At 48.1% G+C, this 25,895-nt stretch overlaps 1 protein-coding gene and 1 long non-coding RNA gene across 3 annotated transcripts; one reads left to right on the top strand and one right to left on the bottom strand.

Annotated features, from left to right (window-relative positions):
* Window positions 1-741: 741 nt before the first annotated feature.
* DYNLL2 (dynein light chain LC8-type 2) lies at window positions 742-18,823 on the bottom strand. Of its 2 annotated transcripts, none has more exons than XM_005597508.4 (3): window positions 18,728-18,823; window positions 4,785-4,923; window positions 742-2,812 (listed from the first exon to the last, which is right to left on the bottom strand). In XM_005597508.4, exons 2-3 carry the CDS (start codon window positions 4,914-4,916, stop codon window positions 2,675-2,677), a joined length of 270 nt encoding a protein of 89 aa, XP_005597565.1. In that variant the 5' UTR covers window positions 4,917-4,923; window positions 18,728-18,823; the 3' UTR covers window positions 742-2,674. The 2 variants fall into 2 exon arrangements, with proteins under 2 accessions (XP_005597565.1, XP_023508634.1); XM_023652866.2 differs by lacking the exon at window positions 18,728-18,823 and adding an exon at window positions 7,737-7,971.
* Window positions 9,501-25,556, top strand: LOC111775674 (uncharacterized). Its single transcript, XR_011423029.1, has 3 exons — window positions 9,501-9,637; window positions 24,544-24,722; window positions 24,975-25,556. It is a non-coding gene; the product is annotated as an uncharacterized lncRNA (long non-coding RNA).
* Window positions 25,557-25,895: the final 339 nt, after the last annotated feature.

Below are 25,895 nucleotides of genomic sequence, written 5' to 3'. Positions count from 1 at the left end.
TCTCCTGTGTGAACAGTATTCTAGGCCCAAGCACACAAGAACTCAGTGTCTTTGAGTGAATAATTGTTAACAGACCTGAGTACAAAGCACCTATGCTCTCTAACACCTCTAGAAGGGTTGTAGCCATAAGCCCAGAAACCGGCGGCTTAGGGGCAAGGGTGGGCAGTCTCAGAAGTGTCTCGATACTGCTGATTTCTCCAGGTGTGTGGGGGCAGGAGCCCCCAAGTGGGATAACCAGGATAAGCCAGGAGTCAAGAGAGTCACTCAGGTTCCACCAAAAAAGTTTCCTTCTTTCTGAAGACCCCCCAGTTTTTCCATTTATGAGTGGTTGGAATGGGACTTAGCTAATAGACACAGTCTCCAGGTCTCAGGGAAGCCTAGAATGGGAACCAGGAGGGCTATGAGCTTTGGCCAAATGTTCTAAGAAGCCAAACTCCTCCTGGACCTAGAAGCTGGACACCAGGAAGCCGCATCTAGTATACCAAAGACCCAAAAAGTGGCTCCCCTATCTCCAAGGGACCCAAGAAACCTTACAGGTGAGTGCTGCTGGTTAGTTTTTCTCCACTTAAAGGGCCCGAGCCTAGGCCCTACAACTAAGACCTGATTCAGGCCAATCACTCTCTCTCCCTGCCAGGTCTTATCTCTTTAGCCTCCATTATATTCCACCCTAGATACCTTCCACCCCCCATCACTGCCACCAGAGCAAACCTTTTACCCAAAGAAACCCAAACAGCTCAGAAGTGCATCAATCGATCTTTAATGTCCAAAAGAGGCGTGGATGCAGAGCATAGGAGATGTGGCAGGATCTCAGCTCCTGCTCCAGAAATGAAGGAGAGATGAACACAAACCAGACATTTCCAACTGGCCACACAAGTCAGGGAGGGTAGGGGGAAACAGATTTGGACACTCATAAAAGAAAAAAAACCTAAAGTAAAACACTCAATCTTGTGCCCACCAAAGAGTTTGACAGAGGGAACTCACTCACCATCCCAGTCCCCACCCTCCCCCGTCAGCATCAAAAAGAAAGCTCAGCACACACTAAAGGCTTGGGGAGGGGACATTCTCCTGCCTCCCCACCAGCCCCAAGAATGGATTTGGAAAAAAAAATGAGCTGGATCCCAAACCCCATGGCATCAATCCTACACATGAGAGTTTTTGAATGTGATTTACAAGAATCAGCAGCTCAATCAGCAATGACACCCCTCACCCCTACCCCCACCCCATCCCTGTTTATCTGTTTACAAGATTTCCCCAGCATTCTCCTTGGAATCTCCTCCCATTAGTGGCCCTGCTCCATCTCCTGATACTGGGGCTTCATCACTGCAAGACTAACCTCCTCCAAAGTTCCCCTAAAGCCCCTCACAGCCCCTTATCACTTCCATCCATACCTCCCACAAGAGGCTGCAATCATCCAAAGTCATTTTCCCTCTCTACTGAGACCCAGCTCCAGGGCAGATGGCAGCATGGCCATCTCATCATGGGCTGTCCTCCTAAAGCCTTTCTGGGAGCAGACGGCTTTAGGGCAAGCAGAGTGTCTGGGCCAGATGGCTGAGGGGGGGTGACACCTATCTTCACCCCCAAACCAGTCACCCCCAGAGGTTTATAACATAAAGGCCCACTTACAACTAACTGTGCACCATTATCTACCAATATACCCTAGAGATTCCACAGTCCTGCCCCTCCCTCCCCTCTACCCCAAACCAAGACACACACACACATACATACACATATACACAGAGGAGACTCAAGGGAGACATTAATTTGGTTTGACTGCTAAGACCTAACTAAGGAACTACAGTCACTGGAAATTCCCTTGCCGGCCAACTAACAGGGGCTGCTCTAAGAGAACTCCAGAGGAATGAGAAAACTGAGGGCTAAGCAGGGAGCAGACAGAAGGAGAGAAGGAAGAATGAAAAGAAAAATAATCAAGCTAATCCGACCCCCAACATCCTCCCAGCATGAGCTCTGGCAGGAAGAATAGAAGGTAATCCACAAAGACACAGCCCTTACTTAGAAACTCTTCTGACAAAGACAGCAAGACAAGTCTGCTCCCCACTCCCACAACCACAGACAAACACGTCTCAGGGCCCCTTAAAGAATCCATCCCCCCTACCCCACCCCACCCTCTGCCCCAAGCCGTGGAATCACAGTTCAGTGGAATATTCTCCCTGGTACTAGATCAATCCCCCTACCCTCCTTCCTATCCTTCTCTCCTTGCCATTCCTAACACTGTCCCCCACAGCCTCCCTGGCTCTCCCAAAGCAGCATCTACCACCAGGAAGAGGCAGCTGCACACTTTTAGTTCCATCTCCAGAAATCTATTTCCTTACCCCAGCCCGTCTAGTCTTACAGGATTTGTTGACGGCTTTTGATTTTGTATAAGGAGAGAAAGAGAAAAGGGAGGGGTGGGAGAGATTTCCTAGTGCAATACAACCAAAAAAAATTTTTAAGTTTTGAAAAATAAACATAAAGCAGCCTTCTTCCCCAGGCAACTAAACAGAAAGAAGTTTGGTTTTGTTTACTGCGACATACACATGAAATCGAGTACACAGTCCATGCAGTAGCACAGCCATTGGAGAGGACATCCTGATGCTGGCCCCAGTGCAAAACAGTCCCAGCAATGCCGCCTGCTTGCCATCGCTGCTGCCGCCACTGACACCTTCACTGTGGCCACCTAGCCTGACTTGAAGAGGAGGATTGCAACTTGACCCAAGTAAAAATAGATGAAGTGCTTTGTCTCGTGTGTAACATAGCTGCCAAAATTTCGGCCCACGATACAATGCCAGGTAGGGTTATATTTCTTGTCAAATTCCTAAAAGAAGAATAAAAGGGAGAGAAGAAAGGTGATTAGGACAGCTGGAGGATGAGAAATCAGAATAAGAGTCTGATCAGTTCAGTTATCACCCCCACCCCACCTCCTGCCCATGGCCCCAGCTCCCTGAACCACAGGAGCTCAGGTTCTAAGGCTGACTAAAACACTCCTTCCCTCATTAATAATGTAACACCACAAAGGCTCCATTATTTCTCTCTAGCACTTTACACCTGGATCATCTCTCCTCTCTCCAGCTACCCTAACTCCACAGCCCACCCTGTGATTCTTCACCAGATAAGCCATTAGCATAAAAGACCAATCCAGTGTCACACAGCAGGAGTAAAACAGAGGAGCAAGCCTCCCGGACTTGCCTCCTGCTGCCTCCCACATTCCTAAACTGGCATTTCCAAATGCCAAAAACCAAGACACTACAGCAAAACAGGGACCAAATGTCAGGAGTACCAGGAAGCAGTTCTGTGTAAGTCATCAAAGGCACTCCTGTGTGCCAGACACTGTGTGGGCTGTAAGCACCAGAACAAGGACCTCACCCATGAGATTAGGGCAATTCCCTCACTTCTCTCAGAGGCACAAGTTGAGCATCAAAACCACCTAGGAAATCCTTGTGACCTAATCAGACAGGCAACTCCCTGCTGCCCCATGGAAGCAGCAGGAAACAGATGGCTCAGTTCTAAATGCATTCTGCCATGGCCATAAAAGGGCAGCAGCCCTCCACCCTGGGCCAGGAATGCTGCCAACCATGGGGCCCTGTCCCCCAGGTGCCCAACATACAAAACTTGTTGGGCCTCCTCAGCCCCCATTCCACATGACTCCAAGAGGTATGAGGGAACAGTGAAAAGGGCACGGGTCACTAAACCTAGCTTTAATCCTGGCTCAAGACTCTGTAACATGGGAGAGCCATACTCACTTCCCTGGGTCTCATTTTCCCCATCAGCAAAACAAAAAACCTGGGTCAGACATAATCTAAGAATTTTCATGGCTCTCAGAGTCCATGATTCTGGATTCTCTCCCTGGACAGGACAGAACAGAAAGGCCATCACTCAACAAGGAGCTGGCACCCCCAGCAGCCTTACTGGCTCTGCACTGCCTTGCTCCACACAAGGACAGTCTCTCAGGACTCCAAGGTTTCCTCTTCTCATCCCACCCATCTGGGCAGGAAAGCAGAGTTCTGTAAAACTCTGGACACCCTCAAGGACACCCTACCACGTCTATGGACCAGAATGCCACTACTCTTTGGCATCCTTCTTGGTATACCAGAACTAAGAATATCAAAGACTGGAACTATACCATCAATGGACCTGGATCCTGACTGGGAATCAGGGGCCCTAGGGTACCACTTCTCACTTCTGGCTCAGCTGCTTCCTCACCGTGTTAATCATATCCATTCACTCAGGAATTTTTCAGAGTCTAAACCTATTATTCCAATATTGCTCAACTATTTTTAAAAAATTATATATTCAAGCCCACCTTTTTCATAAGAAGGTAGGGGAAAAGGGATGATGCAGTAACTGAGTACTTTTTGAGAGAAAGAAAAGGAAACCTCTTAGATGATGAAAATCATTATAGGGATATTCCACTTTATGTGACACAGGACCCTGAAAATTTGTATATGATCTTATATTATCCCATTTAGATATCCCTGATCTTCATTTCGAATAGTTCTGAATTTGGCCAATCATAGTTAATCCTGAAGCTTCTCTCTCCAATGCCTTGCAGTCACATAAATATTTATAAACACACAAATCAGCAGAGTTCCTATTAAGAACTCCTAAGGTAAACGCTTAGGCACTAAGAATCACTCCATAATTTGTCTGCTTTGTAAGTTCCTAGGGTTTCATTTTCTAGGAGATGGGATCTATCTGCTAAGCTATGTCCCCAGCTCCAACCCTCCCTGGGGCACAGCTCAGCTGCCCATCCCCACCCCTGATGACCAGCCACAGCTCTCCTGGCACACCTTCTTGATATAGGCAGCAATGTCCTTCTCTATGTTGTACTTCTCCATAGCCTGCGTGGCGCAGTCAACAGCATCCTGTTGCATGTCCTCAGACATGTCTGCATTCTTGATCACTGCCTTCCGGTCAGACATCGTGACACTGCAGAAGAAGCAGAGAGGTGAGGCTGAACACTCCATGCTCTGGGCAATGGGCATTAGCAGCTGGGTGTGGGGCCTGAGTGGGAGAGCAGAGCACAGTGAGGGCAACAGAAAACACAGACATGAGGCATTAGAAGAGGGAGCTCCTAAGCTTTTAGCAGAGACGTAGTCCCCAAGTCTGGGAAATACAAGATAAATAGCAAAAAACCAACCAACCAACCAACCAACCATAAGTAGTCATCAGTTTTTATCACCTGAGGTTTTTCCAACTCTAAATTTATCTGTTTCCAATACTTTAAATAGCACCAATAGCCAAGATATTACAATATACCACCTACTAGCTGTGTTGTTGGGCAAGTTAACCTTTGTCCTTTCAGGACATTATCTTAAAATAAGGACTGCAGAGTATTCCTGGGGGTAAATCAGGTGGCATAACACCTGAACACAATAAGCCCCTTGATTTAATAACATTACATCATTGGTATCACAGTGCAAAGATGAACTAGGAATCAGCAGGCCTGACTTCTGGTCCCGACTATGAACTCTTATGGTCTTGGACAAGTCATTTAGCCTTTCCACATTTGATTACTTCCATTTTAACAAAGAGAATAGCTTTCTACCAGGGGTTGTTACAAGGATTAATTAAGATTATATGAGAACATCTGCAAACAAAGATAGTCTATGCAGGGGTCTGTCTCATTGGCTAGATGCAGCCTGTCACCTATTTTTGTAACTAAAAGTTTATAGCAGTACACTACAATAGCATAGTTGAGTAGTTGTAAGAGACTGAATGGCCTGTAAAGGCTGAATGTTTACTATATGGCCCTTCACAGAAATATGTTGCCAACCCCTAGGCTACCAATGCCCAATGGTGACAGAGACAACAAAGGTCAAGTATTATTATTATTTTAACAGCCCTGTTTCATATCCCTGTTATCTAAGCCATGGCATTCATGCTATAGCAACCAGAAGTCCATGGTAGACATTGTATGGTCCCTTCCTAGAATGACAGAAATCCCAAGAGGGAATGGCCAGGATCTGCCTGGCAGTCTATAGCGTGTGAGGTGCTTTGCAAGAACAGAGGAGAGGAGCTGCAAAATCCTATCCTCTGTCCTTGACCACAGTCCCGTCACACAGAGCAGCAACATCCCACCACCACCCCGTCCCACTCCCCAAAGCACCACTCTGTGGCCCAGCCCAGTGGACAAAAGACGCTGTTGTTCCAGCCCTGTCTGATACAAGGCTACACACAGGCCTGCCTGCTCAAGGAGAGACGCCTGGTACTATTCCAGGCCTCCCTGCTCTGAGTCCACACTAGCCTGTGGGCTGAAAGGGGAAGCGGAACTCATGGCTACTCCCTCAGCCTGCCCCAACTGCAAAGAACTACGCATGCCAGCTGCCACCCAGGCAGCCCCTGACCGCATCCAAGGTACCTTGTCTGACCGTCAAACTAGGCAGGGCTGATTCCACTTCACAAAGGCTGGCAGAGGAAAGGGTTAGTGGACCAGGACCCTCTGCCCCGATGCCCCCGAGGGGCAAAGTCAAAGCGTCTAGAGGAGTCCGTGGGCACCGCCTGGTGCTGAGGAAGGGTCAGGAGAACACTATTCAAGGCCTGACTAGCACAGGAAGAATGTTCTGACATTATAAGGCTCTATGTGAAGAAAACCAGTGTCACCCGGTGGCCTATTCCAGGTTACCACTCAGAAGGGGGCACTGTTTACAAACCCAAGGGTGGGGGTGGGGCCCGGTTACAGACGGCGAAGTTAAAGCACGAAATTGGCACCGGTTTTCCCAGCGAGCTCACCTACTCCTCCACCGCCTCATCCCCAAAGTCCAAAGGAACAACTCTGCCACAGTAATTAAAAGCCACCTTCCTCTCCGGGAGAGAGCCTGCGGTTACATAACGCCGGTCTTGTGACTACAATGCCACGATTCTTCACCCCTGGCCCCCCAGGCGTCGGAGAGGTGAGGCCCAGCCGCAGCCTCCCCTGTCCAAGGTGCCGGTGAGAAAAGGAGAGGGAGGCGCCAGCCTAGCCCCTCCTTCCTGGGAAAAAAGCGAGGGACCTGGGCCTCCGGAGAGAAGGATGACCAGAGGGGCCCCAAGCCAGCTGCCTCAGTCACGAGCCAGGGGCTCCTCTGAAAAGCAGGAGGGCACTCCAGGACAGCTCCCCGTCCTCTAGCCCCGGTTTTGCGACAAAAAAGGTTAAGGCTCCGGATGACATCGACCGCCCTCCCCAACCCCCAAACCCCACGAACGCGTGATTTTCTCCCTTCGTTCCTCCAAGGGGGCCGCATCCCTCCACCCTCCCATCCTCCAGAGAGCTGCGGTCCCGCAGGCCAGCGCCCGGGGAATGAGCAAGCATCCTCCTCCCCGCCTCCACCCTCGCCGCCCGGCCAGGCCGCAGCCCCGGCCGGTCATCCGCCCTCCCCCGCCCGGCCGGCCTGGAGCAGCGCCGGAGTGACTGGGCGTCCTCACCGCAGGAAGGACGCCCCAGAGGGTGGCGGCGGCGGCAGGAGCAGCCGCGTCACGCCCGAGCCCTCTCCACCCCCTCTCCATCGGCCCGAACACCGGAGGCCTCCACGCAGCGCAGGGGGACTCCCGGGGGGGGGGGGGCGGGAGCGGCCCCTCCGCAGCCCGGGGCCTCCAGCCGCGCCCCGGGGGTCGCTAGGGCACTGGGTGGCGCAGCCCTGGGAGGAGGGGCGCCGGGCGGCTACCCCGCGGCCAGCCCTGCTCCGGGTCCCGCGCGGGGCGAGGAGGCCGCACGGGCCCTGCGGCGAAGCCCCGGGCGCGGGCCGCCCCCAGCCAGCGCTCACCTTCACGGAGGCGAGTCCGCGCGGGGCCCCGGGGGAGCAGCGATGGCCTGAGGCAGGGCGCGGGCAGGGGCGGTGTCCCCTCGGCTCCTCCTGCAGCAGCCGCCGCGGCCGCGGTGTCCGGCTCCCGCAGCCCGAGGCCGAGCGCTCGCCGCCGCCGCCGCTGTCCGCCCTCCGAGCTTCCCCGGCCGCCCGCGCTCCGCCTCGCGTCCGCCGGCCCGCACGCCCGCTCCGCACTGGCGCCTCAAAGCTCCGCTCCGCTCCTCTCCGCCGCTGAGCGCGGCCGACGCGCGGCCCCCGCTGAAATAGCGCCCCGCCCCGCCCCCCCGCCGCGCGCGCCGCCGTCCGCGCTGCCCATTGGCTGCGCCCGCCCGGCCCCGCACTGCGGGCTTCTCCCCGCGCCGCTCTCGCACCACATCTTGTTTCCTCCCACAATGCCTCGGGGCGGAGGGAGGGGGTGGGGAGGGGGAGCTGGAAAGGGTTGGGGGAGGGAACTGTGGCCTTAAGAGAGAAAAGAAGAATGCGGACCCCTCCGTCCAGGGCTGGAGAGGCCAGGCCTAAAAAGGAATAAAGAGGCGAGGCTCAGAGAGAAGGAGAGAGGGAGGGGCGTAAGGACCCCAAGCCCAAGGAGAATAAAGGAGGAGAGGGGGATGGAGATTTCAGACCCAGGGAGCAGATGAGGAAGGGGTAGAGATCCTAACCTTAGGGAGGGAAGGGGAAGAAGCTGAAGTCATCAGCCTCAGAGGAAAAGACAAGACCCCTTCCCTCCCCTCAAATCTGTGGGAAGGAAAGGAACTGCCAGCCCTACTGAGAGGTAAAGGCATAAAGAGCCCCAGGGCTCCCCTCCCCTCACATTCATGGAAGGTCCCTTCCCCATCCAGCTCAGTCTTTGTTCCAGAGTCTCAAGGACATGCGACCTAAACTCCCAGCTGGGGCCCCAGCTGCTATTCGTCTTCAAGAGCGATGGAGGCAGACCCTAAGCACAATTGTGAGAAAGGAGGTTCGTCTTCGGTACACAGGCCCCTGGGATGGTGAGAGTAAGCCGTATCTGGTCAGTCTGCCCCCACCTGTCTAGTTAGACAGGACTGGAGGGGAAGTGAATAGAACCCCCTAGAAGTGCGAAGCATCGCATGTCAGAGCTGTAAGGAGCCTTAAAATTCGGCCCGTTCATGTTCCTCCCTTTGTAAAGGAGAGAACCAAGATGCAGAGCGGGGAAAGCCCTTGCCAGATCACCACAGGTCAGGCCTGGACTTGGCATCTAGGCTGAACAGCGGTGCTTCTAGGCAGTAGCCCAGCCTCTCCAGTGGCTGAAGAGGCTGTGGGAGTGTGCCTGCCCTCCACTCCACCCTACCCACCTCCAGAGAACAGGAAACTCTGCCTTTTGATTCCCCTCTGTCTCACAAAGGAAGTGTCGACCTAAAGGGGTGGTGAGTCTTCATTGGGAGCCAAACATTTGGGCCACACAGTGAGGATTAAGAAGTTCCCATTCCCATCGTTTTCCCTTCACTGTCCCAAACGTTGGTCAGGAAGTCAGACTTGGTCTGGCCCTGACCTGCTGTGGTTTGAAGCATCATAATTTAGTATTCATTATGTGTCAGGGGAAACCTAGAAAATCATCCCCTCCCGCTTCTGCTTTCCACAGCTCTGTCATCTCCCAACCTCAAACAGTGGATTTCAGAAAAATAGGCAAAGCCTGAGGTACCCCTCACACCAAGGGTATTCTGAGGTCAGGCTCTCTGTGAATGAATGGGGGGTGGGGCACAAGTGGGGAGGGAGGGAAGAGAAGAAGGATCCTTTATCCACTTAGGGCTTGTGGAGAGCTAATCTCATGGACTACTGGGAGGAGAACTTGGACCCTCTTTCTCTGATGGTCATTAGCTTCCAGCCCCTGCTATGGCCTGAAGGTCAGAACTGCCATGTATGGTTGTGCAGGTTGTTCATTGTACAATGGCGTTCAGCCTAGGGAGCAGGTGAGGGCATGCAGAATACAGCCTGCACTCCACTTGCTAAGCTCTGCGCCCTGGTTCAGACCAGTGTCCACCCAGAAGGTGTATACCCTTTTCGAGTGTGCACTAGCAGTGGTCCTTCCAAGGCCATGCTGTCAGGATATAAATCCTCCCTTTCCCTGCCCCCTTCCCTAGAGTAGAGTAGGGCAAGAGTTGGGTCATTCCCAGTCCTGGGCTGTGGTGGAGTGGAGGTAGGGGCACAGAGAACTTCAGCTACCAGGAGCAGAACCAAGACTTTTGACTTTTAAGAAATATGGGTGTTATCAGTGTGTGTGTGTGAAATGTGTGTGCCAAGGACTAAACACTATAGGATATCAAGGGAGACTTAATATTATAGTATGGTTTATAGAAAATAATTGATATTTATGGAGCCCTCACTCTGTGCCACGTTCTCTTCTAAGTGTTTTAAATGTATTATTGCATTTACTCTCTGGATCAATCTCAGTGAGCATATTACTATCCCCCTACATAGATGAGGAAACTACTGCTTAGAGAAGTTCAGTAACTTGCCCAAGATCACCCAGCTTGTCAGCAGCAGGATTCAACCCCAGGCTGTCTGTTTCCTGTGGCTGTCCTCTTAGCCATTCTACTATCCTGCCTCCTAACAGAGAAAAGACAAAAAAAAGTGTAAACCAGGGGTTCAGTGCTCTGTCTAGATTATACCAACGTTTCCTAAGCTTATCTGACTCCAAAGCCCTTTTTTTGCCAAACATTTATTAACATCTCCAGGAACTTCTATTCCACAGGACACAGTTTGGGAAACTTGTGCTATACTAATTACTGCTATTTATGTGAAATGCTTACCGTTTAAGATAATTACTATGCAACATAGTAACTGTTATGATTAATATGTCGGCTTAACTTGGTGGACGTTTTTATTTGATGCCACCACACCATTCCTGATTGCCCAGATAGCAGAGCCATGTCTTCAGACAAAAATCCGAGGGGACTTTTGTTTTTCTCTCATCTGTGGGCCCCTTACCCTCTGGCTACTTCCTGTAACATCAGGGTTCCCCAGGGCGCTGTGCTTCCGGTCTCTGCTCAACTTGGGTAGTTACATCCATATTTGTGATTTTTACCATGATCTGGGCCCTGGGGGCTCCCCTAAGTCCTGGACCTCTCCACTGTGGTGTCCCACAGGCTCTTCAGACTCGTCACGTACACACATATAAAGCTTGGTGGTTAAGAGCATTCGCCCTGGAGCCAGAATGCCTGGATTCTAATCTCTTTCCACCCTCCACCAGCTGTGCAGATCTGGCTAAGCTATTCAGTATCTCAAAGTTTCATTTTCCTCATCTGAAAATGGAGAATAATATCTACTTCATAGAGTTATGAGAATATGCATGAGGAACTCTTGGCACAATGCCGGTCCATAGAAGTGAGTAATAAATGTTAGCTATCATTAACAGCTCTCTTCCAGACTTCTTTCTCTTCCCTGTATTTTTTATCTCAGTCCATGGCCTCTTTATCCACCCAGGTACCAAGTCAACCCTGCGAGGCTCCCTAGATTTGTGTCTCTCCCTTACCCACATCGTTTCCACCATCACCCACCTCCTGGCTATTTGTCCAGTCCATACCTCCTTCATTATGAGCGCCTCATTTTCTTTTTTTTAAGGAGGATTAGCCCTGAGCTAACTACTGCCAATCCTCCTCTTTTTGCTGAGGAAGACTGGCCCTGAGCTAACATCCGTGCCCATCTTCCTCTACTTTATACGTGGGATGCCTACCACAGCATGGCTTTTGCCAAGCGGTGCCATGTCCGCACCTGGGATCTGGGCCAGCGGACCCCGGGCCGCCGAGAAGCAGAATGTGCAAACTTTACCGCTGCGCCACTGGGCCAGCCCTGAGCGCCTCATTTTCATTATGAATACCCTGCATCAGGTACTCATCATCTCTTCCAGCTGGTTCCCTGCCCCCATTCTTGGCTCCTCCTCCCCAAATCCACACTGCAGTGATCTATCTAAAATGCAGAACTTCCGGGCACTTCCCTCTTCCCTGCTCAGAAAAAAGACCATGCTCTTTCCAGTAATTTACCCTGTCTGCCTTGTCTGACTTATCTGCCCACACTTCCCATCTCACTCCTCCTGCTCTAGTAACACCATCCGTTTTCCCCAAATCCAGATTCCACACCTTTGTTCATGTGGTTCTCTTGCCTGTGAGGCTTACAGCTTTCTTTCCTGGCTAACTGCTTTGTTTGGGGGTCCTCTCTGAAGCCTTCCCTGAGTCCCAGGTAGGATGCATCTCCCTCTTCTGTGCTTCGGTAACGTCCAGGGCTCATCACTGACCGCATGCTATCAAACTTGTCAGTCTGATGTTTGTCTGTAGTTCCTTGCAGACAGGGGTCATGTCTTATTTATGTGTGGGCTGCAGGACCTAGCACAGTTCCCGGGACATGGGAAGTTCTCTGTAAGTATTAGTTAAACTGATCGTGCCCATTGATGGCTGAAAAATACAGCTTGGAAGGACACTCTATCTCTTCCTCCACCCAGAGAACCATTTCTGGGCTTTCCTGTCTCTCTCCCTAGAACCAGCAATGTGTGCTATTTGCACTGGGCCCTTCTGCTCAGAGCAAGTTGCTAGCTGAGGTAAATCATTGTCAGCCCTGGGGAAAGTCCAAACCTGATTTCTGAATTGATTGCTTCCTCACACACTCTCTGGATATTTGACTGATATCCTGACACATTACAGGTAAAGACAATCAAGAGCTCACCCTCGCAGCTGACTGGGTCACTCAGAGGAAAGAGAGCATGGCGGTGACAAAGGTCATTTCACCAAGCCCTTTAGCAGTTGACTTGCTTAAAGGGCTCCAGGAGGATGGAGAAGGGTGGGAAAAACACACACTGACACTCTCGTTGCAGTGCAAACCCCGGTGTCAGTCTCCTCTGCTAAGTGTGTAGTGCGAAAACCTAAGGAAGAAAGTAACGTGACTCGAACTACTGGAATCTGCCACAATTCCTTGCTGATTTCTTTCGTGGCTGTGCAAGACATGCTCCCCTAGGCAACCATTTACCAAGCCCCCAATATTGCCGCTCCTCCTTCCCAAGTCCCCTGAAACCTAGAAGAGCCAGCCAAGGTCAACCGTGTGACCAGAGCTAGTGAGATAAGCACTGAACTGCGAGTCAGAGAAGTCCTAAGCCCAGTTGGCTCTAGTAAGTCATTTCGACCTCTCAGAATCTGGATTTCTTCATCTGGAAAACGTAGGACTGGATAATCTATAAGGTCATTGTCAGCCCTAAAGTCCATGATTCCTTGATTTCAATACCCCATCAGAAAGGTTACCTTCCCTGTAGGTCAGAGAAATTTCTCAGACCGGGAGCCTGTACCTCTAGCCAAGCTTAAATGTCCTCCTTTTCTGCTCCTTCTCTCTGGTCCACGGAGTCAGAATTCAGAGAGCATATCTGTACGTTCCCAGCACCCACCAAAGTTGGATGTCATTTTGTTCATCATTGTACTCCCTCAACTAACAAAATGTCTTGATGTAGTTAAGATTCAGTGAATGTTTAGAGCTTCAATTGAAAAATTAGAGCACGGGGCCGGCCCGGTGGTGCAGAGGTTAAGTGCGCATGTTCCCCTTCAGCGGCCTGGGGCTCGCCAGTTTGGATCCTGGGTGCGGACATGGCACTGCTTGGCAAGCCATGCTGTAGTAGGCATCACACATATAAAGTAGAGGAAGATGGGCACGGATGTTAGCTCAGGGCCAGTCTTCCTCAGCAAAAAGAGGAGGATTGACAGCAGATGTTAGCTCAGGGCTAATCTTCCTCAAAAAAAAAAAAAAAAAAAAAAAAAGGAGCAAATGGTCACCAAGAAAGAACCAAAGAGAAGATGTTCCAATGGCAGTAGTGGATTCTAGGTCATGACTGCTCATAATTTAGGAGCCTTCCTCCTTCATTGTCCGGACAATCCTGAGGAACCCTGCCTTTGCCATGGGAGAACCAAGACAATGATATGGAATTTGTCAGTCCTTGAACATACAAAAGACCAAGTTAGGGTTCTTGGGTGCAAAAAATACCTGAAGAAAGAAACGGGACCCGAATAGCTCCCTTTACCACGGAGCAGGAACCGTAGAACAGTTTCCTCTGGGCATCTGAGTGGGGCAAATCACCAGGTTTCTTTGAGTCGCCCCATTATTAATTCAAATTCCCAAAGAAAGGTGTCTAATTGGACAGATTGGGTCACAAGTCCACCTTTTGGCCATAGAATTGAAGGGCAGTCTGCCAGACCTTTTGAGATTAAGGAAGTAATAGCTGACAGTAGGACAATCCACAAGCAGTTACAAGAAACAAGAGAATGGGTAGTGGGCAGGCAGAAACCACAGATGTCTACTCTTGGACAGCCTCAAGAGTGGGAGGCAAGATTATTTACGAGGGAGATCCTTGTCTCTACTGTCATAAAAACATACACTATGCTCTCTCACCCTCAATCCTGGAGAGGGAGGTGAGGAATGGTGAGCAGAGCCCTAAAAATTGAGGTCTGCACTACTTTGCCTTCTTTTTTGAGGACAATTTTCGAGGAAAACTTTGCCTTGTCAGGCGTATTGTGGTATATTCCAGTTGGCGAGAACTTTTTTTTTATCTTTCCACTAGGAAATGGAGGCCCACCTCACTTCAATGTGATAAGGTAATTCTCTTTTTATATGTATAACAGCTTTATTGAGATATCCCACATATATCCGTATATACCACAGGTATATCACATACCATCAAATTCACCTTTTTAAAGTGTACATTTCAGTGGTTTTTAGTATATTCACAGAGTTGTACAACCGTTATCACTATGTAATTTTAGAACATTTGCATCATCCCAACGAGAAACCCCGTACTCATTGGCAGTCACTCCCCTATTTCTCCCCAGTCTCCACTAATCTACTTTCTGTCGCTATGAATTTGCTTATTCTGGACATTTCATATAAACGGAATCATAAAATATATGGTCTTTTGTATAATGTTTTCAAGATTCAATCATGTTATAGCATGAATCTGTACTTCATTTCTTTTTATGGCTGGTTAATATTCTGTTGTTTGAGCATACTACATTTTGTTTATCCATTCATCAGTTGATGGACATTTGGGTTATTTCTACTTTTTAGCTATTATCAATAATGCCTCTATAAATGTTCATGGACTAGTTTTTGTGTGGATATATGCTTTCAGTTCTCTTGGATAGACACCAAGGTGTGGAATTGCTGGGTTTTATGGTAACTCTATGCTTAAACTTTTGAGGAATGGTCAGACTGTTTTCCAAGGCAGCTGCACCGTTTTAGATTCCTGCCAGCAGTGTATGAGGGTTGCAATTTCTCCATATCCTCACCAACACCTGTAATTATCTGTCTTTTTGGTTATAACCATCCTAGCGGATGTGAATTGGTATCTCATTGTGGTTTTCATTTGCATGTCCTTGGTGGCTGAGCATCTTTTCATGTGTTTATTGGCAGTTTGTATATTTTCTTTGGAGAAATGTCTATTCGGATCCTTTGCCCATGTTTTAGTTAGGTTATTTTTCTTTCTATTATTGAGTTGTAATAGTTCTTTATCTACTCTGGATTCTAGACCGTCATCAGAGATATGGTTGACAAATATTTGCTCCCATTCTGCAGATTGTATTTTCACTTTCTTGGTGGTAACCTCTGAAGCACAAACATTTTTAATTTTCCTGAAGACCAGTTTGTCTATTTTTCCTTTTGTCACTTGTGCTTTTGATGTCATATCCAAGAAATCGATGCTTAACCCAAGATCATAAAGATTTACTTCTATGTTCTTCTAAGAGTTTTAGTTCTTGCTAAATGACCCATTTTGTTTAACTTTTGTGTATGAGGTGAGGTGGGGTCTAACTTAATTGTTTTGCATGTAGATACATATCCAATTGTCCCACATCTTTAGTTTGAAAAGACTATTCTTTCACCACTGCATTGTTTTGAAACCCTTATCAAAGATCAATTGACCATAAATATAAGAGCTTATTCCTGGACTGTCAATTCTATTCCATTGATATATATCCTTGTGCCTGTACCACACTGTCTTCATTACCGTAGCTTAATAGTAAGTTGTGAAATCTGGAATGTGAGTCCTCCAACTTTGCTCTTCTTTTTCAAGATTCTTTGCCTACCCTAGGTCCCTTGCATTTCCTTATGACTTTTAGGACCAGTTTACCAATTTCTGTAGAAAAGCCAGCTGGGATTTTGAGAGATTGTGTCAAATTGCAGATCAACTTGGGCAGTATTACCATCTTAACAACTTTTAAGTTTTCTGATCCATAAACATAGGATTTCTTTCCATTTATTTAGATCTCCTCTAATTTCTTTCAATAATGTGTTATAATTTTCAGTACACGTCTTGCACTTCTTTTGGTAAATATATTCCTAAGTAGTTCATTCTTTTTGGTGCTATTGTAAATTGAATTGTTTCCTTAATTTCATATTCAGATTGTTCATTGCTAGTAGATAGAAATACGATTGATTTTTGTATATTGTATTATGCGACTTGGCTGATCTCATTCATTAATCCCTAGTAGTGTGTATATATTCTTTACAATTTTCTGTGTACAAGATCATATCATCTACGAATAGAGATAGTTTGACCTCTTCCTGTCCAATCTCAGTGCCCTTTAATCCTTTCTCTTGCCTAATTTTCCTGGCTAGAATTTTCAGTATGGTGTTGAATAGAATTGGTGAGAACAGATATTTTCGTCTTTTTCCTGATCGTAGGGGGAAAACTTTCAGTCTTTCACCACTAAGTCTAGTGTTAGATGTGAGGTTTTTGTAGATGTTCTCTATCAAGTTGAAGAAGTTCATTTCTATTCCTAGTTTGTTGAGTATTTTTATCGTGAAAGGGTATTGAATTTTTTCCAAATACTTGTTCTGCATCTATTGAGATGGTCATGTGGTTTTGGTCCTTTATTTTATTAATATGATGTATTACTTTGATTTTCAAATAGTAAATCAATCTTGCATTCCTGTGATAAATCCCACTTGGTCACGATGTATAATCTTTTTTATATGTTGCTGTGTCCGTTTTGCTTTGTTAAGGATTTTTGCATCTATATTCATAAGCAATGTTGATATATAGTTTTCATGTGAAGTCTTTGTTGGTTTTGATATCTTGGTAACACTGGATTCGTGGAATGAGTTGGAAAGTGTTCCCTCCTGTTTTATTTTTTGGAAGAGTATGAAGGATTGGCATTAATTCTTTAAACATTGGGTACAATTCACCAGTGAATCCATCTAGGCCTGGAATTTTCTTTGTGGGAAGTTTTAAAAATCAGTCACGTGTCCCTTAATGACAGGGATATATTCTGAGAAATGTGTCATTAGGCGACTTCGTCATTGTGCAGACATCATAGAGTGCACTTACACAACCTAGGTGGTATAGCCTACTACACACCTAGACTATATGGTACTAATCTTATGGGACCACCATTGTATATGCAGTCTGTCGTTGATTGAAACATTGTCATGCAGCACATGACTGTACTAGTGCAATCTCTTTACTTCTTTTAGGTTTATTTAGATTTTTTTTGAAATAGTTTCAGTAGTTTGTGTCTTTCTAAAAATTTGTCCATTTTATCTAGATTATCTAATTTGATGGCATATAGTTCTTATTATTCCTTTATAATCTTTTTTATTTCTTTAAGGTCTGTAGTAATGTCCCTTCTTTCATTCCCGATTTTAGTAACTTGCGTCTTCTTTTTTTCCTTGATCAGTCTAGCTAAAGATTGTCAATTTTGTTCATCTCTTCAAAGAAACAATTTTAATTTCATTAATTTTTTCTACTGCTTTTCTATTAATAAGGTAGTGCTTTTTATATATATATAATGATTGGCACCTGAGCTAACAACCGTTGTCAATCTTTTTTTGGGGGGGGGGTTCTGCTTTTTCTCCCCAAATCCCCCCAGTACATAGTTGTATATTTTAGTTATGGGTCCTTCTAGTTGTGGCATGTGGGACGCTGCCTCAACGTGGCCTGATGAGCGGTGCCATGTCCGCACCTGGATCCTAACTGGCAAAACCCTGGGACGCTGAAGCGGAGTACACAAACTTAACCACTCAACCACAGGGCCAGCCCCAATAAGGTGGTTCTTGAGCATTCAGATGATGTAAGCTGCTTAGGTCAGAGGAAGCTCAGACTGCGACTATTTCTTTGAGAAGCTGTATTCAAACTCAACTCCTGTCTATTTCCCTCTAAACCAAGTTTCTCTCTATTTTAGTGCCTCGCTCATCCCCGCAACCCCTGTAGTGACATGACAAAGAAGACTGAGACCACATTATTACTTGGGGGCTGTGAGGGAAAACAATTCCATTGAATCCGTAAACATTTCTTAAACATCTTCTCAAGCTCTGTGGAAGGCGCCAAAAGGAACAGGGATGAGTAGCCAGAAGCAGCCTCAGACTTCTCCAAGCTTACCTTCTACTCACGTGTATGCAGCTCACTTTAACACAGGCTAGACTAAACTGGGGGCTGTGATCAAGAGTGAGCAAAGTGCTCATGGGGGGCATGGGGTTGGGGGGGAACTTAGTCAGTCTGGAAGAATCAAGGAACAGAAGAGTTGGCATTTGAGCTAAGTCTTAAAACATGGTAGGATTTGGGGGATAAAAGAAAAGGGAGGGAGGGAGGGTTCTTTAGTCAGAGAGAAGCACACAAGCCAAGGCAAGGAATGGTAGGAAACCAGGCCTGCAGGGACAGAGTGTGCTGGGGAAGGGAACAGGCTGGACAGAAAAACTAGGAGCAGACTTTGGAGGGGCCTAGAGGATGTGCTAGAACTTTTTAAGAAACTGGGAGCCCAGTGAAGAGCACTGAGCAGGAGGATGACATGACCAGCCTTTGGTGGAATTTGGGGCTGCGACAGAAGCCGAAGTTGGTTTATTCAGGCTCTATGATGCCATTCACAAGCATAAGCCACAGAGACAGCTGCCTTTACCACTGCTGATCACCCCCTCCCTGGGATTCTCTCCTCCATAAGCTTCTGTGGAGCAGCGCTTCCCTGGTTCCCTCTTACCTGTCTGGCGGCTCCTTCTCGGTGTCCTTAGCAGGATTCTCTTCCTCTGCCCATCCTGTGTTGGTGTTCCTCAGAGTTCTGTTCTAGATCCTTTTCTCTTCTCACTAGACCATTCTCCCTAGAGATCTCATAGGTTGCCATGGCTTCAAAGACCAACTATGGATTGAGAACTCCCAAATCTATATGTAGCTTTCTCAGACCTGTCTCCTTATTTAAACCCATCAGATCTGTCAATTGGACATTTCCGTTTAGGTGATAGATTCCTCAAAACTAGGTTCAGCTGTGAGTAGAAGGAAAATCCCAAGTAAAATAGCCCAAACAAAGTAGGAGTTTATTTCTCCTTCACATAAAAGGAATCCAGAGGTGTTAAGTCCAGACCCAGTATGACAACCTTGGAATCACATCTCTGAAATCTGTCCTTTTGTCGCTATTCCCAGGCTGCTGTACTCTTCCAGGTCAACTGCAACAGCTTTGCCATTCTTGTTCCTCTCAAATGCAGTCTCTTCGTCTACACAATCCAACACGGTAGCCACTAAACACATACGGCTGTTGAGCACTCAAAAGGTGGCTAGTCCAGGGGCCGGCCTGGTGGCACAGCGGTTAAGTGTGCACAATCTGCTTTGGCGCCCCGGGGTTCACCGGTTTGGATCCCGGGTGCGGACATGGCATCACTTGGCAAGCCATGCTGTGGTAGGCGTCCCACATATAAAAAAGTAGAGGAAGATGGGCATGGATGTTAGCTCAGGGCCAGCCTTCCTCAGCAAAAAGAGGATTGGCAGCAGATGTTAGCTCAGGGCTAATCTTCCTCAAAAAAAAAAAGCAGGCAGCTAGTCCAAATTGAGATGCACTGTAAGTGTAAATTACACACTGAATTTTGAAGGTTTAATATAAAGAAAAAGTAAAATATCTTATTAAGATTTCTCTATTGATTATATGTTAAATGATAATTTTGATAGATTGAATTAAATAAAATATATTCTTTAAAATTAATTTCACGGGGCCGGCCCAGTAGCACAGCAGTTAAGTTCACACGTTCCGCTTCAGCGGCCCAGGGTCCACAGGTTCGGATCCTGGGTTAGGACATGGCACCACTTGACAAGCCATGCTGTGGTAGGCGTCCCACATATAAAGCAGAGGAAGATGGGCACAGATGTTAGCTCAGGGCCAATCTTCCTCAGCAAAAAGAGGAGCATTGGCAGCAGTTAGCTCAGGGCTAATCTTCCTCAAAAAAAAGAAAATTAATTTCACCTGCTTATTTTTACATTTTTAATGTGGCTACTAGAAAATTTTAAAATACAAATGTGGCTCACATTTGTGGCTCTCACTATATTTCTATTGAACAGCACCACTCCACACAAAGCAAAAAGGATCTTTTTAAAATACAAATCTGAATATATCACACATCTTAAACCTTTCAGGGGTTTATCGTTGTCTTTAGGATAAAGTTCATTCTACTCAATGTGGTTTTCGAGCCCCCCATGACCCAGCCCCAGCCTCACCTCTTACTGCCTCCTCCATCTGCCTGCCCTTTGCATGCTACACTCCAGCCCTCTGCACTTCTTTCAGTTCCTGAAATGTACCAGGTGCTCTCTAGCTTCTGGGCCTTCACACAGGCTATTCCCCGTGCCTAGAACACTCTTCCCTCTCTTGGGTGGCTTAATGCTCCACTCATCTTTCCAGCTTCAGCTTAGACATGCCTCTTCCCCAGGAGGCTTCCCAGCTACCCTGCTTCTCTGAGCTCCTATTATTTCTCTATCCTGACCTCACCCAACCCCACCTCCAAATAACAGTGTGCCAACTAACTGCGTCCTTTTCCAGACTGATCGGATTCTTGCCTGTCTTGTTCACTGTGGTATCCCCAGCATCTAGAGCAAAGGCTGGCACGTGGTCAGTAGTCAACAAGTATTTGCTGAATCAATGAATGAATCAATGAATGACTCACCCCAAAGCCAGATAAACAAAGTTTCAGATGGAGGGTAGAGCCAGACTAGATGACTTCTAAGTCTCAAAGAAATGGCCACCCAGTGACCATTAGGTTCCCAGTTTGGGAGATGAGGCAAAGGGAAACTTGTAACACATTGCCCTGTCTTCAGGCCTGCTCCAGGCCCCGCACAGGCCCGTCTACGGAGACCCAGCCAGCACTGTCTCTCCCTCCTTCCCAAGAAGGGCAAACAGCACCAACTCTCCTCCCAGGAAAGCTCCCTGGCATGTGCCCCAAGTTTTCAGGAAGAGCTATATTGAGGATTCTTGCCGGAGTTGAGCTTCCTCCTGCGGGGGGGGGGGGGGGGGGGGGGGGGGGGGGAGTCAGGGTTAGGTGGGTAGGAATGGGGGAAGGAGATAAGGAGGGTGCCTGTCTTGAATTGCTGTCTACCCACCACCAGGAGCACTCATGTGCATGTTGCTAATGAAGTGCAAGCCTCTCTGTGAAGATTTCCTTTCAGGACACAGGAGGTGAAGGAGATGGGGGGATGGGGGCCCAGAGCTAAAGACAGGAAATAACTTGGAGTCAGGAAGCCAGAGAGCGGGTCCCAAACTTGCTGTGTGACCCGATACAAGTCACAGAGCCTCTGTGGGCCTCAATTGCTCATCTATAATCAAAAGAATCAGCTTTCTTCACCTCTGGAGGAGCTATTGTAAGAATGGAAGGCAATAATAGTTGTAAATGGGCTTTGAAAATATAAGTATCAAAATAAAAGTACCATGCAAAGGCAAGGTTTTTAGGCCGCTCTGTTTGGACAGGAGATGAAGATACACTGTAGGAATGAGGCTGGGAGTGGTGGGTGGGAGCCCACCGTCTCTCAATACAAGTGGGTTTACATAAAGGCAGAGCTGGAAATCATCCTCCCAGCCATGGCCCAGTAGCGTGATCTGCCCGTTCTAAACTTGGACCAGAAAAGCTGAGTCTTGAACAGAGCCTCGGAGAAAGTGGGCCCAGCAGGGAATCTCAGGGCCCCGAAAGAAACACAGTCCCCTTACGGGCCCCCTCACTGCTTCTGACACGCTCAGACAAGCATGAACACACACGCACACACCAACACACACCCTCCGTAGAGGATGCCTACACTCCATGTCCTCTGCCTAGTGCCTTGCACCTTAGAGCCTGTGGTTGCCCCTTCTCAACTTGAAAGGACTCCCAGTGGATTGACGCTGCCCTTAACCCAGCCAGAGACCACCCTGCCATGTGCTGCTCTGTGTGGAGTCCCTGATCCCAAAAGAGTCCGGCACAGAAAGGGTAGCTGGACTCCCTTCTGCCTTCCCAAAGTGGGTCTTGAAGGTGGGATGCATGCTGGAGGCCTTTGCTCTGGGGCAGACCCTGCACCTGGCAAAGCCATTGCTCACGGCTTTTATTATCCTCTTCTCTCTCATCCCTTTACAGCCATGTCAGACCACACAAAGCAATCGGTAGTACCTGCAGTTCCCAACCTGGAGAATTGAAAACACATTCCCCAGCATGCTGCCAGCAGCAGCCAGCACGAAGAGGCTCTGTAATTACAGACATGCAGGGGTTTGCGTTCCTATTCTCACTCATCTATGAAACGCTTCCCTTCCCTTCGTTTCCCATGGTGCCTTTAAAAAGGAAATGTGAAGCTTAGGGCTCTTCAGAAAAGGGAGTTCCAACTCCCTACTCCACCCTGGGCAGACATTAGACCTCGCTATGATTCAAATCCATTCAGTCATGTGTTCATTCCTTCATCCCAAACACATTTAATGGCCCCCTGCCATGTGCTAGCACGAAATGTGACCCAGCTCCTACTTTTCAAGAGCTCACAGTCTAGTGAGGAAGTTAGGGTATATGATATAAGTAGTTACAGTAAAAAATCAAAAGGTGATGTGTGATACGGAAAGTGCAGATAAAATCCTAGACAAGAGAAAGATAATTTTGGAAAGGTTAGCTATTTCTTGAGGCAATATACCATAGTGGCTAAGAGTATGGGCTCTGGAGACCACAGGCCTGGGTTCAGATCCTGACTTTGCTACTTACTGTGTAATCCTACAGAGAAATGGGGAGAATTTGGAGGTTCTTGTGAGGATAGAGTACAGAGTCCAGCACATAGTAGATACTCAATGAATGTCAGCTGCCGTAATCAGGGAAAGTGGCATAGAACATGGGTTTTCTGCACATGTGGAGCAGGAGGGTAGGGCATTCTAGAACAATAGGGGCACAGGAAGAATATATGGTGCTCACATGGAATTCCTTTTGGCTACAGTATATAGCCTATGAGAAGGGAAGAAAGAGGAGAGTGAGGCCAGTAAATTGGGTTGGGGTTAAATTCTGAAACACTGAATGCCAAAAGGAATTTACGGAGTATAACGACATAGACAACCTTGATAGGGCAGAGGGCCCACTTACCCTAGGCAGTGGTCCTCATCTTTAGAGCCACATTCAGTTGGGCCAAACTTCAGGGTCTCCAAAGAGGGGGAGCCAGCCCTTGGGGCTTGGTGTAATGTTGGCCTGTCTCCTGGATTCTGCCCACATGGAAAGGCCTATTCCCAATGATCTGGAAGACTGAGCCCCAGAATGAGGGCCAAGGGAGAAGAGCCAACTTCTTTCACAAGGACTAGACATGGGCATCTCTGCCCACCTGAAGGTTGATGTTGGGACATAGAGGCTGGGGGAGGCCTCAGGAAAGGTGGCCAATGGGGGGTAGGTGGGAATGGAGGGTGGATAAGGCCAGGTGAGTCCGATCAGGTTTGTAGTCGTTATCACTAGCCTCTATTTTTCTTTGGGGCTATACAAAACCTCCTCAATCCTCTTTTGGACTGGGGCAGACTGAGAGCAAAGATTTCATCAAGTGCAAAACAACAAAAGAGAGAGCCAGCTCTGACAGCCTAGTGGTTAAAGGTCAGCACTCTCACTGCTTCGGTGGCCTGGGTTTGCTTACCCGTCACAGAACCATATCACTCATCTGTCGGTTGCCATGTTGTGGCGGCAGCTCACGTAGAAGAACTAGAAGGACTTACAACTAGGATATACTGGGGCTTTGGGGAGGGGAAAAAAAAACAACACACAACTAAGAAGAGGCCCTACAGGGAGACTGTAAAAGGGGGCAAGGGTCCCAGAGAGTGATTCCTAGTTCAGGGGCATCCCCAACCCTGGGTTGAAGGGTCAGATATGGAGGCAACGTGGTACAGTGCAAAGGGTCCTCGCCTGGGGGGATCAGGAAGCCTCCATTCTTGTCCAGGTTGTGACTCTGGCTTTGTGCAACTTTGGGGAAATCACTTCCCCTTGGCCACTGTTTCTTCTCAGTAAAACAAAAGGGTTTTGCTGCGAAGATCTCGGAGGTCTTCCCCAGCTCAGAAATTTAATGTCTGCACATGAGTTAAGCAATGCCCTGCTGTTAGGATTGGGGGTGCTGAAGTGTGTCCTAAATATTGGGAGAAACCAGAACAGCCAGACCTGAGAAAAGAGGAAAGTAGAGGGGCTGGCCCCATGGCCGAGTGATTAAGTTCACGTGCACTGCTTCGCTGGCCCAGGGTTTCACCAGTTCGGATCCTGGGCACAAACTTTGCACCACTCATCAGGCCATGATGAGGCGGTGTCCCACATGGCACAACCAGAAGGACCCACAACTAAAATATACAACTATGTTGTACTCAGGGGCGTTGGGGAGAAGAAGGAAAAATAAAAAATTTTTTAAAAAGAGGAAAGTAGAGGGCTGTCCAAGCTCCCAACCCTCAGGGTGCTCAGGGGTGAGGGCTGCAAAAGTGATGGGTAGAGGAGAACGCGGGGAGGGAGGGGGACAGCCTCTCCGAGTGCCCGACTTCTCCAGGGCAAAGGAAGCTAACTGGTAAGAGGTTTCTTCTCCCAACTACAGCTACTTCAGGATCCTGTGGAAAAGCTGCATTATAATCGATAGCCTCATAAATAAATGAAGAGTCAACGCAGCCTGTCTCCTCCAGCTCAGGGCATCTTCAGGAAAATCGAACCTCGAGCCACTTCTGCTCACCCATTCTGGATTTCTACAGAGGCCTCCATAGGGAAGGAATCTTACAGGTCATCCTGAGCATCCCCCTGCCTCTGGGCTGGCCTGCCATGTACCCCATCCAAGGAGGTCTGCTTGCCACCCCTACCCGGGAAGGCCTGCCCTCTCCTGGCAGACTCCCTTCTCCCAGTCCCCTGGGGCTCTCACTGTGAGTTCTTGCTCACCTTCATTCTCTTGCTCCTGGTGAACTCCCCTCTCCTTTCCACCCGGGCCATTTGCTTCTCACCACTCCTGATTTCTGACTATTGCTTGGCACCAAACAGGATCAGCAGCAGGAGGAAGGGAGTCACTCCCCACTCCTCTGGAGTCTCCTCTCCATACTCACCCCTCCGACTTCTTGTCATCAATTGTAAATGGGCCCCTTGGGATCTGACAGAGTATGCATTTCTGGAAGCAATGGACAAAGACCCTTGTAACTTTACAGAACAGATACGTGCCAGTAAGTTGACTGCAAGGCAATCCTTCCTCTCTCTGCCTTCTATTACATCACTGGAGATGTTCTTCTCGTGGGAAAAAGGAAATCTCCAACAAGGAAGTTCAATATTTTGGAATCCAAAGACCAAGAGGGTGGTCAGCCCTGTGTGGTGATGGGCGTCAGCCTTCTGGGTTCCTTGAAACACCTCAGGACCTCTCCTCTGTTTGATGCCTCGGTTTCCCCTCCACTTCCCTGGCCCAGACAGAGAACACTCCCATGGCTAAGGATTCTTAAGCGCTGCTTGGGTAGTTAGCATGGAGAAAGGAGTCGTCTGGTTGTGACAGCCCTCTGTATTCGTAATTATTGACCACCATGCTCCAGTTGATCCCTGGGGGCTGAAAACTCCTTTAATAAAGGTTTCTGACTACAAGGTACTATATCCCTGCTTTCTCTGTTCTAAGTATAAAATTTAGAATATTCCATCTCCTTCTGAGTCATCCATGGCAGAATTTCAGCCCCAGCTTCCCAACCCCACCTGGTCTCCTCCTGCCATCAGTCATTACTTGAAAGAACCAATTAGGAGGGTGAATCTGTAGCCAACATACCAACAATGCTTCCTAGCACATATCAGCACAACAGTGTTGTTTTAAGACATCTACACTGCAATTCCTTTCACCCAGCACTAATAATTGGGGTTTAATTGTCCCAGGGAGGAACTCAGACCTGGGAAGCAGTCGGTAATCCAGGCTCCTGGCTCTGGTTTGCTGTC

The sequence above is a fragment of the Equus caballus genome, chromosome 11 (assembly GCF_041296265.1).
Source record: "Equus caballus isolate H_3958 breed thoroughbred chromosome 11, TB-T2T, whole genome shotgun sequence".
NCBI classification, from domain to species: Eukaryota; Metazoa; Chordata; class Mammalia; order Perissodactyla; family Equidae; genus Equus; species Equus caballus.
The sequence above is the reverse complement of the archived record's forward strand: the minus strand, read 5'-3'. Positions and strand labels throughout refer to the sequence as shown.